The sequence below is a fragment of the Dendrobates tinctorius genome, unplaced genomic scaffold (genome assembly GCF_039654945.1).
Source record: "Dendrobates tinctorius isolate UK_male_01 unplaced genomic scaffold, ASM3965494v1 ptg000122l, whole genome shotgun sequence".
Taxonomy (NCBI): Eukaryota; Metazoa; Chordata; class Amphibia; order Anura; family Dendrobatidae; genus Dendrobates; species Dendrobates tinctorius.
The window spans coordinates 3,878,159-3,898,076 of NW_027361790.1; the positions used below are offsets into that span (position 1 = coordinate 3,878,159).

The window sequence follows — 19,918 nt, forward strand, 5'->3', positions numbered from 1 at the left end:
AGCCATATCATGGAGATGTTCATCCACAGAAGCCATATCATGGAGATGTTCGTACACAGAAGCCATATCATGGAGATGTTCATCCACAGAAGCCATATCATGGAGATGTTCGTCCACAGAAGCCATATCATGGAGATGTTCGTCCACAGAAGCCATATCATGGAGATGTTCGTCCACAGAAGCCATATCATGGAGATGTTTGTCCACATATGCCATATCATGGAGATGTTCATCCACATATGCCATATCATTGAGATGTTCGTCCACAGATGTCATATCATGGAGATGTTCATCCACAGAAGCTATATCATGGAGATGTTCATCCACAGAAGCAATATCATGGAGATGTTCGTCCACAGAAGCCATATCATGGAGATGTTTCTCCACATAAGCCATATCATGGAGATGTTCATCCCCAGAAGTCTATGTATTTATAATATTTAACTATAAAGACTACATACACAGCAGCATAGAGTTCCTAAGCAGCTGTTATTAAGGCAATTAGCCCTTAAAGGGAATCTGACAGCAGGTTTTTGCTATGTAATCTGAGAACAGCATGATGTAGAGGATGAGAACTTGATCCCAAAGAGTTATCACTTACTGGGTTATGCGTTGTTGTTTCAATAAAATCAGTGTTTTATCAGCAGGAATTTATCACTAGAGGATGATGTCTCGCACCACCTAGTCAACCTGCTCTGTGTAACCCCACCATCATCCCTCATTAGCAGTTTTCTGTCAGTATACATAGAAATCTGCCAATCAGTGGTGAGGGTGCGATTATACAGGGCTCAGCATTTAGAGCACTGCTAGATATGCTACAGAGAAAACAGGGATTTTATCACAGCTTCTGCACCCAGTAAACTAAGTGATACATCGCTGGAATCAGGGTCTCTGTACCTACGTCATGCTGCTGTCTGCTTACATAGCAAAAACCCGGTGACAGATTCCTTTTAAGAACAGTATCAAATAGTATTTGCAGCACGCTATTATAACTGTGCACTAAAACATATGTACATGTCTTCTCTATAACTTAATATATACTCCGATTAAAGTACTCTGACGTCGGCAATATGCTATGTGAACTTGGCTCCTCTAGGGTCCATCACACGTCTTATTGCTATGGTTCGCATTGTGAGAAATCATTAGCCACACAACCGCCTACACTGTTTGCACAGAAATGTTAAATACCACTTGATAGACCTTTTTTATTCCGCATACTTAATTCTAATTAAATTTAAATCTTCCCAGATCCCTATGTGAAAATTCATCTCATGCAGAACGGCAAGAGACTGAAGAAAAAGAAGACAACTATTAAGAAGAATACACTTAATCCCTACTACAACGAGTCTTTTAGCTTTGAAGTACCATTCGAGCAAATTCAGGTAATCTGAAACATCACCTTGGAGCATCCAAACATTGTTCTATCTGATTTTGCTTTGGAGGGGAGGTAATGAGTGATGTAATTACTGCTGGGCTTTCAGGCCACATTACATATTATACTATTCCGCTTTTCAAAATCCCTTTTAAAATGATATTTCCAGATCAGGGTAAAAATGTGAGGAACGGGAGGGTGTTATGAGGCCATCCTTTTCACATTTTTCACTTAATGTTCACTAATTAGGCTGCGTGTTAGCTGCCACCTTGTCCTGAGATAGGTGGCCTTAAGTGCAAACCCTCAGCACCGTCTCATTACAGAAGTACTTAACTCATAATGTGACATTATATTTAAATAGCAATGGCTCTAATAGAAACATCTCTGACTAAATGGCAAGAGGAATCCAGACAAATGTCATACAGATAAGAGCAAATGAAATTTTCTGCTTTTCCTCCCATCATTTTTGATGGTACTGTACCATAATTTGCCTTATCGCAGGGCTGTCACAGTGAATGCGGATTCACAGGTGCTCGTTCCTTCCAGATATGAAGAATATATACTGTATATATTCCGCATAGCTTTCCATACAAATGTGCTGTTGTTTTAGTGTCATCAGAATCTACTTGTTATTGTAAAATGATAAAAAAAAATTATACTTACTATTTGATTCTCACTTCTAAAGTGAGATGCGCACACGTCCCTTTTTTGGAGAGAAAAAACATATACACATAGAATATAAATATTTGGGTGAAAATGATTCAGTATTGTAGATTTGCATCAATATATCCATGCAAACCTTTTCCAGTATTGGTTTACATTATTGGGAATCAGTCACCGGTTTTTTACCACCTAATCAGCAAAATATAAGGAAAGAGTCCCTGATTCCAGTGATATGTCACTTACTTGGCCGCTTGCCATAGTTTTGATAAAATCACTGCGTAATAAACACCTCTTATAAGCACCACTTTGATTGTTTTCTGCCTATGCACTGTGCACACAGAAAGCTGCCAAACAGTGGTGTGGGGTGGGGTTAAACAGTGCTCAGTATTCAGAAAACTGCAGCAGATAAAACCAGTATTTTATCAAAACTTCAATAAGCAGTCGAGGAAGAGATACATTGTTGAAATCAGGGTTCATGCCCCTACATCCTGCTGCTCTTTGATGCAATAGCAAAAACCTGGTGACAGATACCCTTTAAACATCTTTTCCTAGAGAGAACTCATTTTTCCTGATTCCTTTGACTCAGTCATCTGATGTTCCTGCATTGATGAATTTGTTAAAGGGAATCTGTCACCCATTTTTAGAGATATCATGTAAAGATATCACCCAATTGTGCATCCCATAAGGATTCTATTAGGACTTTTGATTCCCCCCGACCCCGCACCTTTGATGCATAAATACCTTTTATGTCTTGGTGGAGCTGTATGGAAATCGCTGCGGTCCGGTCCGATGGGCGGGGCTTATTCGCCTTCTTCCCCCCTCCTCGGCTTGCTAAACATACTCTTCATCTGTGAATATCACAGATGCCATAGTTTTCCACGCTTGCGCATTGAAAAGGCCTCCGGCGCTTGAGCAGTGTGCTTTGCCCAACTGTGGGCAAAGCATATAATCGGTACTGCGCATGCGCCAGTATTTTTCAGCGCGGTCTATGCCCCGGAAGTCTTCACATGCAGGACACACTTCGAGGGCATAAACCGCACTAAAAAATACCGGCACATGCGCAGTACCGATTATATGCTTTGTCCACAATTGGGCAAAGCATACTACTCAAGCGCCGGAGGCCTTTTCAATGCACAAGCGCGGAAAACTACGGCATCTGTGATATTCACAGATGAATATTATGTTCAGCAAGCCGAGGAGGAGGGGGAAGAAGGCGAATAAACCCTGCCCATCGGACCGGACCGCGGCGATTTCAATACATCTCCACCAAGATAAAAAAGGTATTTATGCATCAAAGATGCGGGGTTGGGGGGAATCAAAAGTCCTAATAGAATCCTTATGGGACGCACAATTGTGTGATATCTTTACATGATATAGCTAAAAATGGGTGACAGATTCCCTTTAAATAAAATTCAAATTCATTTTTGGAAAATTTCAAGAAATAGTAAAAATTTGCTCTTCAACTGTATTTTTTAATCCAGGGAAACAGCTAATGAGTTCACTTATTTCTATGATAATGTTATCCATATATTTAATTGGAAATATTATTAGGTTTAACTTGACTAAACAACTGATTTGGGAAAGATAGGGCTTACGTGAAGTTGCTGTTTTACTCATTTTGAAAAATCTAACAAACTGCCTGGGTCACTCTCATAATATATTGCAGCACCTAAGGGTGGTATTTATGGGTAGACAATATTAGCACCATAGCCAGTTTCAAGAAATTTTACCAATTTTTTCAACTGCAGTTACGATAAGGTTGAAAAGCCTTTTAGGTGTATTGCTTGAAATCCTCTGCAATGACACACATGCCTTGTTCACCTGAATGAAGACAATCTCAGTTATGCTTGGGATACCATCAATCCTTCACATCACATGGAGAGGAGAAAAATCTCTAACATGAACGCGAATAAAGCTATCTTAACATGAAGCACCCTATTGTTTTTTGAATGACATTCTCAACTAGATTGATGTTTCCCATAACTAGCTTCCAATTTGAAAAACTAAAGTTGAATCAAAGATAGGATCATTGAATATGTCAACCATGCTGATGACATAGCCTAACAGCTTTTGTGTAAATGTTTTTACCAAAGCTTATGTGTAAATAATGAATCACCGTTGGCCAACCATTTTCATTATATTTATATATTACCTTATTTTCAAGACATCCTGTATAGTACTAGTACTCCAAGTACTATTTCCCAGAAGTAATAATAATCAAAGTTAGTATGTCACAATGCAGGAATAGGAACCACAGTAAAAATGGCCACAGTGTATCTGTCACATAGTGGCAGGTGACTGTGGGCATCTACCCAATCCCTCAAACTAGGGGTACCATAGGCTATCCATGTCCCCCGAATTATGCTGGATGGTGGAAATGTGGTGATCTTGTACCTTGCTATGCTCCTGTCTTAACTCTTAACTGTTCTCTCCCCCACCTATGGAGATGAGAGGCCAAAGTGTATTGGAAAACACTAACCAGAAAGACATGAGTAAAAAGGCAGGGATAAAAGAACACTACAATCATACAAATACACTCACAAAAAGGCAGAGTGAGAAACAGGAGGCACAAACCAAATGGGAGAGGATAAGGATAAACACGCAAACCAACTCCATGCAGAAATTGCCTGAAAAACTCTCCGACTGCCTACTCCAAACACTGAACTTCTTCTTCAACTTCAAACCAGGTAGTGGTAAACTATCACTCGCAACCCCTAAGTGCCAGTGGTGAGCATATATACCAAAGGGGAGTGGCCAACACAGACCAACTGACACAATTTAAGATGAAGCGCTACTGAAATTCAACTGAACTGATTAACCCCCTGCACTGTTTAATAGGATGTTGAAGCAGTTCTAATCAGTGCTGAAGTTTGTGTAGTCATATGTCATAACCTTCTGGCCTCTTTCTGTTACGGTATCACAGTGACAGTATCAATATACAGGCATCATACACAATATGATATCACAAAACTAGAAATTGAAATGGTGATGTCATAGTACATGCATAATAAACATTGTCAAGTTGCAAGAAACAATATATGCGCACAGTGATGTCACATATTGCAAGAAGGGCTGTAACAAATCAGTAATGAATTAAATGATGTTACATCACAAAGGTAATAAACACACAACCTTAAAATATTTAAAACAATTATGTCACAGGGCAGATATAAAAATCAGTGTTGTCATAGGACAGAGAATAATAAGTATTCCTTCTCTAGTTAAGTGGCTGTTGAACCATCTCAGGCCCTATAGTTTATGTTCAAATGCAATACTTAAATGGAGCCTGTCATCTGATTCACGCTGCCCAAACCGCTAGTAGAATGAAACAGGGCCTGGCTACACAGTGGCAGTCACATATATTTTGCTCTGAAAAAACGAAGCTGGAAGATCTACAACTCTCAAGGTGATTGACAGGTTTTTCCTATGTGTGTACATAGGGAGAGACCTGTCAGTCACTTGAAGAACCTTTGAAAAAGTCATCCAGGGGCAGTGCCAGACTAGTCTTGCCTCTACCAGATCTTTAAACTATATAGTTTCTGAAATGCTGGAGCATTTAAGAGAAGAATATACCTGGTATGGGCAGCCTGAATCATCTGACAGGTTTCTTTTAACCCCTTTTACTAATAATTGTGTTGCTTATTAAAATACAATTTTATATTTCTTTGTTTTTTTCCTGTTTTCCAGAAAGTGCAAGTTGTTGTTACTGTTTTGGACTATGACAAGATTGGAAAAAATGATGCTATTGGGAAGGTGTTTGTGGGCTACAACAGTACTGGCGCGGAGCTGCGGCATTGGTCAGACATGTTGGCCAACCCACGACGACCCATTGCACAGTGGCATACTTTACAGCCTGAGGAGGAAGTAGATGTAATGCTTGGCGTCAAAAAATAAAGAGAATCCAATCTGCAGTTGCCCATATAGTGCTCTTTAGCCAGTATATGTAAATACCTCAGTAGTATGGGTCCTTTCATGTCTTTCCATGCATTCCTATTCCAGGTCATTCGTACCTATTCATTTAATTTGCACAAATTTTAATGTCCTTACTTCCCTTGAAAAGAAAACATATTGTGCGCCACACAACTGCCCTCTTACTCTTCTTTTAAGCAATATGATGTGTAGATAGAGCATGAATCAATTTATTATCACACTCTTGTATATAACAGTACGCCAACATTTCTTTCTAGTCCGTGTATTTGTATGTCGTACGCGTTTCTTATTCCGTGTATACTTCGGTGTTTTTAATAAGATGTTCTATTTTAAACAATGTAAATTGACTAAATATAGAAGAGCTGATATTATATTACAGGTTTAACTATTGTATCGTCCGCATTCCAGGAGAAATTCCAACTTCTAAGGCACTAGTAGAGTTGCACTGACATCTTAAAGGACAACTTAAATCTGAGCGCGACCAGATCCATTCGATTACGAACTAAGCGTACATTCCATATTTTCTGTGAGCAAATTAGTTCATACGTGTAGATTTCAGTCAGAGGCAACGGCTACGATTAGAGGAGAGGCGTTAAAGTCCATAACAGGTCTGGTCACTAGATGCCAAGATATTTCTTTGTATATATTTATGTGTTTTAAAAAAAAAAAAGAAGAAAAATCAAAGCTAAAATTGTGGCATTTTTCGATCTGAGTGACGAGGTCCTAACGGGGAATACAGAGATTCTATATATGTATATATAGTCTCCAAGACTTCCAATATCCCATGAGATTTGCTTGTGCAAACGGCACCTTTTGCTCGTCCTGTAAATTTTAGCTTTAGATAGAATGTACATCTTGTGGTTTATCCGTATGTCTCCCATGCCACATCTCATATACTCTATGTGTGCGTGTACTCGCGTAACCCATGGACAGTCCATACTGAACATTGCTGCAAAGCACGCTGCCGAGTACACCGTCACCTACGTTTTCATAGTTAACAAACAGTATTGTGACCCAATATATATAAAAACTGATTTAGCCATAATTCTGAATGCACTTCAAGTAAGCCAAAACAGCTAGTGACCTTTTTTATATATATACTATTTGTATAATGAGTTTTAATTTGTCCTTTAAAAATGGTATAAAACAAAGAACAAGTGCTAGCAAACTGGAGCACCCTCTTGTGTATACTAGACGCTCATTTCAGGAGGAGTTTTTAAATGTTTTCAATGTTATTATGTAGTAAATGGCACTATTATGAAGCTATTAGTCATTCCATAAGAGTCTTAAACGACTGCTCTGTGTATCACTGTGACTGCCGTGTGTGCTTAGATGAAACTTAGTTCTCTCAGTGAATAGCAATCAATTAATTCTATAGTGATATTGTACTGATACTGCCATCTCTTTCTACTGCACTGCTGCAGGAGAGCATAGCACAAATAGGTTACTATGGACCAATTTGATCATGGGAGCTATGCTGGATTTTGGATACAGAATAGGTAGATCACACAGCAATGTATTGAGCACTGTGCAATATTAGCCGTAAATTATTATCTATATATAAACATATCTATAAAAATATATCAATAAACATCGTAGAATATCCTCTATTTGGGGAAAAGACTTAAAGACTTTGGGCAACAAATTATTAATATATTGAACTTTAATTTTATTGCACAGATCAGGAATAGGGAATCTTTATTTTTTTATTTTAATTATATATATATACAGTATATATATATATATATATATATATATAGCTTTCCTCTTAAAACCACAGGATCATAGATACAAAATAGGGCATTACAACCCCCAATAAATGACTTTACAGGCAAGGCGTACCAGTGATGTCCCTGCCAAGATACAATTAGCAGTTATATCATTATGATCATTCTTAACGGAGTATCTCATATAACAGTGATAATGACTTAAAGATAGAAAATGTTATCAATTAGCAAAACTCTTTTACTACCAAACTTTAAGAATGGCATTAATAATGTAGGACGGGTGTAGGCCCGAATGCTGCATAATCTGAAATAGTAGAGTGATAAATATACTTACAATAATAAAGTTGACCAAAACTCATCATACTATTTCAGCTTATTATTACTATTCTTCTTGGTTATTTTTCCAAACTTTGTGTATATGTCTAATGGATAAGCTCAAAATGCAGGTTCACACTGCCGAAAGTGCATTCCTAATAGATATTAATGCATTGTACTGAAATGCAAATGTACTTACTGAACCTGCTATTTGACCAGAAAAGGGTAAAAACCATAAACAGCCACATCTACCTTTTGGACAAAGCTGTGTAAGTCTTAGAATCTGATGCTGTAGAAATCCTAGTTGCCTTTGTCTATACTTACTGCCTGCTTGAGTGTTTCTATGTGTGAGTTTCTCTCCTGTATCTCGTAGAAATGTTTGGGTGTTTTCTCTTGCCATATCGCTCGTGACCCGCGGGCTAACAAAGTTTGCTGTGTATACCTTCATTTTTGATGAAGTGGTTCCAATTTAGTTTCACTTTGTGTAGTGATTCCCACAGTAGAGTTTTCAGATTGTTGTTAAAAACCTTGACATATTAAGCAAATATTCAATAAAAATATTTTATTTCCTGTTTCAGTCTTACTTTTTCTTTCAATGGCAATTTATACACTTGGGTCACTACCTAAGATACACTAAGAAAGAGATTACTCAAATTTCTTGTGAATTTGAAATATGGAAGTAGTGAGATGAAATGAGAATTCAGCAGTAGAGATAAGTGAATTTATTTGAGAGAAATTGAATTCTATTCAAAGTTTACAAAAATCCTCCATCTGGAGAATATGGATTTCTTACATAGTACATAGTTAGCAAGGCCGAAAAAAAACATTTGTTCATCCAGTTCAGCTTATACTTCTCTCTGTGTGAATTCAGCGAAAGGGCGCCTGGCTGTTGCTGTCATCTTGCTGAACAGAAAAGGTTCCTTTGTATTAGTCTCCGGGGCCTGCTCATGGCGGGAAACACTGGCCTAGAGTGAACACTGCATCGAAGATGCATCGCAATGGAGCTGCAGACGGCAAAAAGCAGCAGAGGTAGCCGGAAAGGTGAGCAGTGAGTATGAGTATAAGCTTTCATTTATTGTTTTATTCTACAGAGATTCCAGAGCAAAATAGGGAAAATTCAATTCCCTTAGAATAATTTTGATGCAAATCAATTTTCTTTGGAAAATTACACGTTTTGTGAAATTTGAACTTCGTTCTCTACTCAGAAGATTCACTGAGCGTTATTATATACTGAGGTTTCTCCAGACACTGGACTTTGAAAAAAATATACTTATTTCACCCTGACCCTCTCTTTTCCCTTATTCCTAACATAGCCAGGTACTCTGCACAGATATCTCTGAATTAATAAAACCGTGTGGCCCGGAGTCATCAAAGTGTCAAAGTGATTTATGCCTGAATTCCATCTTACCGTATATACTCGAGTATAAGCCGATCCGAGTATAAGCCGACCCCCTATTTTTGCTACAAAAAACTGGGAAAATTATTGACTCGTGTATAAGCCGAGGGTGCACAGTGAGTGGCCTCAGTTATCTGCACAGTGAGTGACCCCAGTTATCTGCAGTGTGTGGCCCCAGTTATGATGCACAGTGAGTGACCCCAGTTATGATGCACAGTGAGTGGCCCCAGCTTTTCTGCACAGTGAGTGGCCCCAGTTATCTGCACAGTGAGTGGCCCCAGTTATGCACAGTTAATTAATTTCAAAAGTCGCAAAATTTTGGGGGAAAGTTAAGTTGATGTTGTTTAGCTTAGAAAAGAGACTTCTCAGAGGAGATCTAATTTATATGTATAAATACATGTGTGGTCAATACAAAGGACTGGCACATGACTTATTCCTTCCAAGGACCATACTAATGACTCATTACAGGTGGAAGACATATGATTCCGGCAGCGAAATGGAAAAGGGTTCTATACAGTTAACTATAAATAGAAATAAGGCACACTACAAATACCAATGGATACAATACAATAGGTGGGTGCAATGGCAGTGGCGAACACAGAACTGGAGACCAAGAGAAAAGACGCCACTGAAGGATATGCACAGCACAATAAATATATATTTATACAGTTAGGTCCATATATATTTGAACAGAGACAACATTTTTCTAATTTTGGTTCTAGACATTACCACAATGAGTTTTAAACAAAACAATTCAGATGCAGTTGAAGTTCAGACTTTCAGCTTTCATTTGAGGGTATCCAAATTAAAATTGGATGAAGGGTTTAGGAGTTTCAGCTCCTTAACATGTGCTACCCTGTTTTTAAAGGGACCAAAAGTAATTGGACAGATTAAATAATTGTAAATAAAATGTTCATTTCTAGTACTTGGTTGAAAACCCTTTGTTGGCAATGACTGCCTGAAGTCTTGAACTCATGGACTTCACCAGACGCTGTGTTTCCTCCTTTTTGATGCTCTGTCAGGCCTTCACTGCGGTGGTTTTCAGTTGCTGTTTGTTTGTGGGCCTTTCTGTCTGAAGTTTAGTCTTTAACAAGTGAAATGCATGCTCAATTGGGTTGAGATCAGGTGACTGACTTGGCCATTCAAGAATATTCCACTTCCTTGCTTTAATAAACTACTGGGTTGCTTTGGCTTTATGTTTTTGGTCATTGTCCATCTGAAACGACGACCAATCAGCTTGGCTGCATTTGGCTGGATCTGAGCACACAGTATGGCTCTGAATACCTCAGAATTCATTCGGCTGCTTCTGTCCTGTGTCACATCATCAATAAACACTAGTGACCCAGTGCCACTGGCAGCCATGCATGCCCAAGCCATCACACTGCCTCTGCCGTGTTTTACAGATGATGTGGTATGCTTTGGATCATGAGCTGTACCACGCCTTCGCCATACTTTTCTCTGTCCATCATTCAGGTAGAGGTTGATCTTGGTTTCATCTGTCCAAAGAATGTTCTTCCTGAACTGTGCTGGCTTTTTTAGATGTTTTTTAGCAAAGTCCAGTCTAGCCTTTTGATCCTTGATGCTTATGAGTGGCTTGCACCGTGCAGTGAACCCTCTGTATTTACTTTCATGCAGTCTTCTCTTTATGGTAGATTTGGATATTGATATGCCTACCTCCTGGAGAGTGTTGTTCACTTGGTTGGCTGTTGTGAAGGGGTTTCTCTTCACCATGGAGATTATTCTGCGATCATCCACCACTGTTGTCTTCCGTGGGCGCCCAGGTCTTTTTGCATTGATGAGTTCACCAGTGCTTTCTTTCTTTCTCAGGATGTACCAAACTGTAGATTTTGCCACTCTTAATGTTGTAGCAATTTCTCGGATGGGTTTTTTCTGTTTTTGCAGCTTAAGGATGGCTTGTTTCACCTGCATGGAGAGCTCCTTTGACCGCATGTTTCCTTCACAGCAAAACCTTCCAAATGCAAGCACCACACCTCAAATCAACTCCAGGCCTTTTATCTGCTTAATTGAGAATGACATAACAAAGGGATTGCCCACACCAGTCCATCAAATAGCCTTGGATTCAATTGTCCAATTACTTTTGGTCCCTTTTAAAACAGGGTGGCACATGTTAAGGAGCTGAAACTCCTAAACCCTTCATCCAATTTTAATGTGGATACCCTCAAATGAAAGCTGAAAGTCTGAACTTCAACTGCATCTGAATTGTTTTGTTTAAAATTCATTGTGGTAATGTCTAGAACCAAAATTAGAAAACTGGTGTCTCTGTCCAAATGTATATGGACCTAACTGTATATAAAGGAAAAACCATCGAAGGACAGCACTGAATGGAGCAAGGAGCAATCTGCAATCAGGACAGATGGTTTGGCTAAGGCTAGTTTCACACTAGCATTTTGAGGGGCAGCATACGGCCGCTGTGCAGCTCCGCCCCCTGCCGCACCCCCTCCGGTCAGCTCCTCCTATGGGCGCATGACGCTGCATGCGACCTGCGTACCCTATATTTAGCATTGGGTACGCAGGCCGTATGCTGACATCCTTTTGCCAGTGCATGTACCCTTTTGGCGCTGCGCCGACGTGCTCCAAGCGTACCGTGTTGCATTTTGGTGCGCTCGGCACAGTGCCAAAAGGGCGCATGCACCGGCAAAAGCATACCAGCGCACGGCCTGCGTAACCAACGCTAAATATAGGGTACACAGGTCGCATGCAGCATCATGCACCCATAAGAGGAGCTGACTTGAGGGGGCGCAGCAGGGGGTGGAGCTGCACGGCGGCCGTGCGCTGCACCTCAAAACGCTAGTGTGAAGCTAGCCTTAGCAGCACTCTTTTCCGGGTTACCATCACAGGTGTCTTTTGTCTTATGTTGTAGCTGCATTATTGTTCTGTTATGTATTCATGTGGTTAGATTTATTTTTCAGGAACAGCACTGTCACTTTCATTTGTGCAGGTTGCAAAACCTGTTCCTGGGTCCACCTCTTAAGATAAGTCACCTGGCTTATTGTGGATGCATTGTTGGGGTGTTCTGCATCATCCATCTAACATAGACGTTTAAAGAGACAGCACTTTTTGATCATACTATATATATCTTTGTGGCACTTAGGGTCTCCCAGGTTGTTGTTTCATCAGCATACTGTATATACATTTTACATTTTGGGAGTTATTTACACCCGGCATTTATACGTATGCTATTTATATGTAAATTTTTTTGCCTGTATGCTATTGTTCATGATATGAGGGTTCGAGATCTGTCTGGACTTCATCAGGGTCCTTTTTGATTTGTACATCAATATTATGTAATTTTGCATGAGGGGGACAATGATTTGGTTTTAATTGTTTTTGATCTTCAGTTGGTAATAAAGTTGTTCATATATATATATATATATAAATATATATATATACTGTATATATATATATGTATATACTGTGTATATATATATATATAGTCGTGTGCATATCCTAGGGTTCTTAACAGTTAGAGCAGTCAGACTGAGGAACGCCCTACCACAGGAGGTAGTAATGGCAGACGCTATAACAGCTTTTATAAATTAGATGGATGATTTCCTCACTACACATAATATTGTGGGTTATAGTGAATTTCTTGATAAAATGTATAATTGGTGGAGAAAGGTTGAACTTGATAGACCTAGGTCTTTTTCAACCTATGTAACTATATGTTTTCATAACAGCCTTGCCTAGTTCTGCTATAATGGACAGGCCTGGTGTGGAAAAAAGAAGGTCGAATGCCAGAATTCTTCCTTTAGTTCTTGACTAGAGTAAAATCAGTGGTGAGGCTCACAGAGGTACATGCCAATTTATAGAGGCACATGCCAATTTTCAGATGCACTTGATTAAGCAAGAGGTTTGAGCCTCTTACAGTAAGGGCCTGTTACACATAGCGATATCGCTAGCAATATCGCTGTAGCGTCACTGGTTTTGTGACGCAGCAGCGATATCGCTACATGTGATACTTACCTCCGACCGGCACCCCCGCTGTCTGTCGCTGATCACGCGAGAACGTCCTGGACCATTTCTCGTTGGGCGCTTCCTGCTGGGCTTCCTGTGGCGCAGACGAGCAATGCGTGGACGCGGACAGAGGATGTCAGGATCGCCACGTCTGACAGGTAAGTAGCGACCCCCGACCGCTGCTATGTCGCTGGTGAGATCTGCCTGTGTGGCAGCTCACTAGCAACCACTTAGCGATGCACCAGTGATCCATATCATTGTCGGGATCGCTGGTGCATCGCTTAGTGTAACGGTACCCTTAGTGAATCAGGCGCCTTTGACTCCAGCACACCCATTCATGGACACCGGCATGAGCAATGAATCAAGGAGTCATTCAGAACTTAAAAAATTATTAACTTTCTATTTAGGTATAAAATCCAGGAAGACTACAGTTTTCAACTATTTTTATCCAGAAGGACAAAACAAAAATGTAGGTGTCATTTTTCTCTCCAGTTATGGAAATCAAGACAAATCATCTGTGATGACTAGTAAGGTTTGCATACACATTAGACTGAAGTTGATTAAAAAAACAATGATTTTGACTATCAAAAATATTTGTCAGGTTAAATTTAACAGCTAATAATTATTTAGCAAGCAAATAACACACCAGCCAAGAAGTTTCCCTCAATTGAAACATTAGTCCATACACAAACCAATCACTCCATTAAAAAAAATGTCTTTCTGTACTCACTTGGTTCAATTTGAATAACTGGCTAATATATATTATGTTTACCCGAAAAATGCTTGTTCAATTATTGAGCAAAGTATACCTAATATATACGGCTTTCTTAGACAGAGTTTCAGGATTTGGAAATAGTTATCTGCTAATTAGCTTTCTTTTCTATTACATGTATGGGCATTCATTTAGCTACTAATGCTGCTAGGTAAAACTTGCTATTATCTTTCCCGAATGATTACGGATGATCTTTAAAATTTTCTGAAGCCAAAATTGCTGCTATCAGCTAATGCTTGGCTGGCTTCAATCTTGAATGGGTTGTCATGATGAGATGGCCACTTTTTGATTACTTCTATGCATAATTTGTGTCATTTAGGAAGCACTGGCTCAAACATTTACAATGTGTGTTTTATTTCTAAAGAGAGAAAATGAAAAAAGCATTTTACTGAAAATCTGTGTGACAGGCAGCGACAGACAGTCTGTAATTGAACCCTGGCATGATGCAGGCTTTTTCAGGACACTCATGCCCTCACATGTACCAATACTACCATCAACTATGAAGGACCCAGTGGAACGCAGCAGTCCACTGGATGTCTCATTGTTGGTGCATATCACAAGCACCAGTCCACCTTACTACTATCCCCTGATGAACCCCTAGAATGAAGTGGGGGGAAATGCATTGGAGATCCAAGAGACTATTCTCCACTATCTGCTGATTGATAGGATTTTTGGTATTATTTTTCAATGGTAGATGTGGTGCTTAGATAAGTAGATAGATTCTCAATTGGACTATTAGGGTCAGTGCATGGTGAGTGGGGGTGCCATACTACAATAGGGTGCCAAACTCGGCAGACAGGTAGGGGTATTTTAGGGTGCAATTAGGGAATTATAGATTTTTACCCTTTCTTATACTACGACCTATATACCATTTTTATTTATTCAATGTGATTTTTTCTGTGGCATCTGTCTGCCAGGATTTTAATATTAATATATAGTAAAGATTATTTTTAGGTGGTTATTCTGAATTTTGGTATATCAGTTAAGGGCCCCTCTATTGAGACTTCTTCATTTTTATATTTAATAAAAATAAACTATTAGCATTTCTATTTTTGAGCTCATTTGTATTTTACAGCACTATTTCCACACATTGCTGTGTGCATACACATATATCTACTGTGTGTGTGTGTGTGTGTGTGTGTGTGTGTGTGTGTGTGTGTGTGTGTGTGTGTGTGTGTGCGCGCAAATATACAGTCATGGCTGAAAGTGTTGGCACTCTTGAAATTGTTCCAGTAAATGAAGTATTTCACCCCAAAAAATTATTGAAATTACATATGTTTTGATATACACAAGTTTATTTCCTTTGTGCATATTGGAATAGCACAAAAAAACAGATAAAAAAGGGCAAATTGGACATATTTTCACACATGACCCCAAAAATGGTCTGGACAAAATTTATGGCACGCTCAATTTAATAGTTAACTTCACATCCTTTGAAATAAATAACTGCAATCAGTCAGTTCCTATAACCATCAACAAGCTTCTTACACTTCTCCACTGGAATTTTGGACCACTCTTCGTTTGCCAATTGCTTCAGGTCTCTCACATTTGAAGGGTGCCTTCATCCAACAGCAATTTTAAGATCTTTCCACAGGTGGTACAATGGAATTTAGATCCAGACTCATTGTTGGCCACTTCAAAACTCTCCAGTGCTTTGTTTCCATCCATTTCTGTGTGCTTCTTGAAGTATGTTTGAAGTCATTGTCCTGTTGGACAACCCATGTCATAGGATGTAAACCCAGCTTTCGGACCCTGGGCACTACATTGCAACCCAAAATACTTTGGTAATCTACAGATTTTATGATGCCTTGCTCACAATGAAGGAACCCAGTGCCAGAGGCAGCAAGATAACCCCCAAATATCTTTCAACCCCCACCATATTTGAATGGAGGTACTGTATTCTTTTTGTGGGTCACAGTCCATTTTAGGTAAACTGTAGAAAGATGTGCTTTACCAAAAAGCTCTATCTTGATCTCATCTGTCCACAAGATGTTTTCCCAGAAGGATTTTGGCTTACTCACGTATATTTTGGCAAACTTCAGTCTAGTTTTTTATGCCATAGCATTTCATTTCATTGAAATATCGACAGATAGTTTGCACTGACACTGATGCACCCTGGGCCTGCAGGACAGCTTGAATTTTTTTGGAACTTGATTAAGGCTGCTCATCCACCATCTCAGCTATCCTGAAATGCAACCTTTCAACAATTTTTCTCTGTCATCTATGTCCAAGGAGATTAGCTACAGTGACATGGTTTGTAAACATCTTGATTATGTTGCTCACAGTGTACAAAGAAAAATCAAGATCTCTGGAGATGGACTTGTATCCTTGAGATTGTTGATAGTTTTCAACAATTTTCATTCTCAAGTCCTCTGACAGTTCTTTTCTTCTTTTTCTGTTTTCCATGCATAGTATGACACCCACAGACACAATGCAAAGAATGAGTCAACTTTTATCTGGTTTCAGGTGTGATTTTCATATTGCCCATATCTGTTACCTTCCACAAGTGAGTTTGAACAAGCACCACATGCTTGAAACAAAGTTGCTTACCCACAATTTTGCAAAATTGCCAACAATTTTGTGCTGCCCGTTTTTGGGATTTTGTGTGAAATTATGTTCAGTTTGCCTTTGGTTCTGTTTTTTTTGTGTTGTTTCAATACGCACAAAGGAAATAAACATGTGTATAACAAAACATTTGTAATTGCGATCATTTTCTGGGAGAAATGCTTAATTTTTTATCAATTTCAAAGGTGCCAACACATTCGGACATGACTGTATATTGTAAGGGATCAACTCTCAGGTAGACCCAAGCCCACACACAGGGGTCCTGTCATGCTGTGACTACACGTGAGATAGAGAAATGGGCCTTTCACTGTCCCTCGGGTTGGGGTCCTAACTATCCCTGGTCCCAAAGATACCTCTGAAGGTGAGGAGGTTTGGGCCTCATACCTCACTCTGTTCTCCTGTTATATCCTCTGCTGTCCCTTTCCCCTTCCCCAGGAGGCCCGGGACAGAAACACTAGTGTAGCAACACAAGACAAATAAGGATAACAGAAAAGCCACTAGCATACAAAAACACTCACCAAAGGCAGAGAGGTATATGGGGAAGGGGAGGAATGTATCAACCAAATAGGAATAGGACAAGGACAAAAGCATAACCCAAAAAGAGCATACAACAATCTCCATCAGCAACAAATGATTTCAACTCAGCACAGCAACTCCAGGGAATCAGAAATTAGAACTTTCATTGGCGAGGAAGAGAAGCCTGGCCAGTTTTATTAGAGAGATGGAATGACCACATCAGAAGCAGTTGAGATATGGAGCTGCATGTTTCTAACCAGCATTAAAAGGATCGTTAACCTCTTCAACATCAAAGGAAACAAAATACATTTAATATGGGACACGAAACATACAGGCTAAATGGATGACCTGTAATTCACAATAAGTAATGACTTGATAACCCCCAATCTCCCAGGAGAACATGACACACTTGTGACAGGTCCAATTTGTTGGTTCAAACCAAATCCAGCTTAACAATAAAAAACAGTCTCTTTTGGGTACAAAAAGTATAGCAGCACCAAAACGAAAAATCTATGTCTGGGGATAAATAGTTTTCAACCTGGACGGTGCCAAGATGCAATCATCCAGGCTGAGAACCACTGATGAATGAGCTGCTGCGAGCACATCATCAGTGAGCAGTGGTGATGTCATCAAGGTTACTGCCTGTCACTGAGGCTGCGTTCGCAGCTGGGACCTAAACTGCGGTGACCTCCGGTGAGATCACTGTTACCACAGTGAGAAAAAGTTTCATGGTGTAGCACTAAGCTCAGAAAATTCTATGGGAGATATGAGAAATTTCTCCCGGTCAATTGAGGGGAACTCACCTCTGCACCATGAGGCTTTTTCTCACTGTGCTTGCGGTGATCTCACATGTCATGGGTTTACTGTGACAGAGAGGAACCAGAAGAATGCAGCGTTTGATTTGTCCTACTCCTGCACTGATTGGAAGCATTCACCTTCATATTAATCGGTGTAAATTTCTTTTAGCAGTCCAGGGGTTAATCTGCTCAGTTGAGAGCTCCTTTCCTGCATTAAGGCTCTCAGCTGTGCACTGTTAGCCACTCCCATCTCCTATAAAATCTTTTGGTACAGACTGAGGGCAGATTCAGGAGCTAAGGCAAGGTACATGGCCACCGCATCTTCACCATCGGAGGTAATCTGGGGAACAGGGCAAGCTATGGTGCCCCTAATGTTAGCGACAGGGAAGGAGCCTCTTTTCCTGGAACACCCAACAACAGAGTCATGACACTCAGCTTCTGGACACCACATAGCCATAACCGACTTCATACAATTAAGTAAGTCTGTCAGAGGTGCCACTATCATGGTGTCGTTAGGGATGAACCGATGGGAGTAGCCCACGATGCCCATAAATGCTCTGACTTGTATCTTTGATAGTGCTTGTGGCCACTTCTAGATTGTGTCACCCTTATTCACTTGGGGTTTGATCTTGCCCTTGCCTATGACATAGCCCAAGTACTTGAGTTTTTCCACCCACGTGGCACAATTCTTTGGGTTGATGGAAAACCCCGCCTTCTTTAAAGCATGAAATTCCTTTAAGCATCCCTTAAAGCATCACTTGGACTTTGCCTAGATGGCTTCCCCAATCCTGGCTGAAGATCACAATGTCATCCAGGAAGGCTGCTGGGTACTTCTTGTGGGAAGCTAGGATTCGGTCCATGGCTCTCTGAAAGGTGGATTGAGCTCTTTGCAACCCAAAAGGCATTCTAACATACTGGAAACAACTATCTGGCCTTGAAAAGGCCATTTTCTCCTTGACATGTTTGGATGCAGGAATCTACCAATACCTTTGCATGAGGTCAAGAGTGATAATATATCTAGCTGGCCAAAACCTCTCAATGAACTCGTCAACATGGGTATTGGATATATATCATATTCCAAGATTTCATTCAGCTTCTGGTAGTCAGTGCAGAATCGCCATTCTCCATCTGGTTTTAAGTACCAAGACTTTGGGACTGGACCAGCTGCTCTTGGACTCTTCAATGACTCCTAGATTTAACATCCACTTCACCTCCTTTGAGATTACCTCTCGGTGAGCTTCAGGAATCTTATATGGCTTCAAATTCACCCAGACATGAAGCTCCATGAGGAATTCATGTTCCATGTCCTGAGTACAACCCGGCAACTCTGAAAACAGGTCTCTGTTCCAATGAAACAATGCTCGTCACTGCTGCCTCTGGGCCCTTGACAAAGTCTCTGCCACCTTGACGTCATTCACATCATCTTCGCACATAGCCACCAAACATAGAGCTTCCAAGGGCTCCGTATCTCACCATGGCTTGATCAGATTTATGCGGTACTCCTGGTAGGACTTCCTTCTCCTCTTTTGGTGGACTTTATATTTGACCTCGCTAATTTTGTTCTACTAATTTGAAGGGGCACTGCCATTTGGCCATATATTTAGTCTCCACTGTGGATATCAATACTAGTACCCAATCTCTAGGACTGAATTGTCTTATCCTTGACGACCGATTGTGCACTCTTGCCTGCGCCTCTTGCACCTGGAGGAAGTGATCTCTCACTATAGGCAACACTTCAGCAATCCTTTCTTGCATTTGGGAGACATTCCCAGAAGGTTGCTCCTGTAGGGTGTAACCTCTGCTTCCTAGGTCTCCATTGTTATATCCAGGAGGCCATGGGGGTATCAGATATAAAAAAAAGCTGAAAAGAAGAAAACCCCATAGAGGCCT

At 40.2% G+C, this 19,918-nt stretch overlaps 1 protein-coding gene across 2 annotated transcripts in view; it reads left to right on the top strand.

The window, feature by feature from the left end:
• Window positions 1-8,579, top strand: part of SYT1 (synaptotagmin 1) — a 1,076,321-nt gene extending 1,067,742 nt beyond the window's left edge. For both annotated transcript variants that reach the window (XM_073541509.1, XM_073541510.1), the window contains exons 12-13: window positions 1,249-1,382; window positions 5,723-8,579. In XM_073541509.1, coding sequence (XP_073397610.1) covers window positions 1,249-1,382; window positions 5,723-5,929 — 341 coding nt within the window. In that variant the 3' untranslated portion in view covers window positions 5,930-8,579. The remainder of the gene's footprint in view (window positions 1-1,248; window positions 1,383-5,722) is intronic.
• The last annotated feature ends 11,339 nt before the right edge of the window (window positions 8,580-19,918 follow it).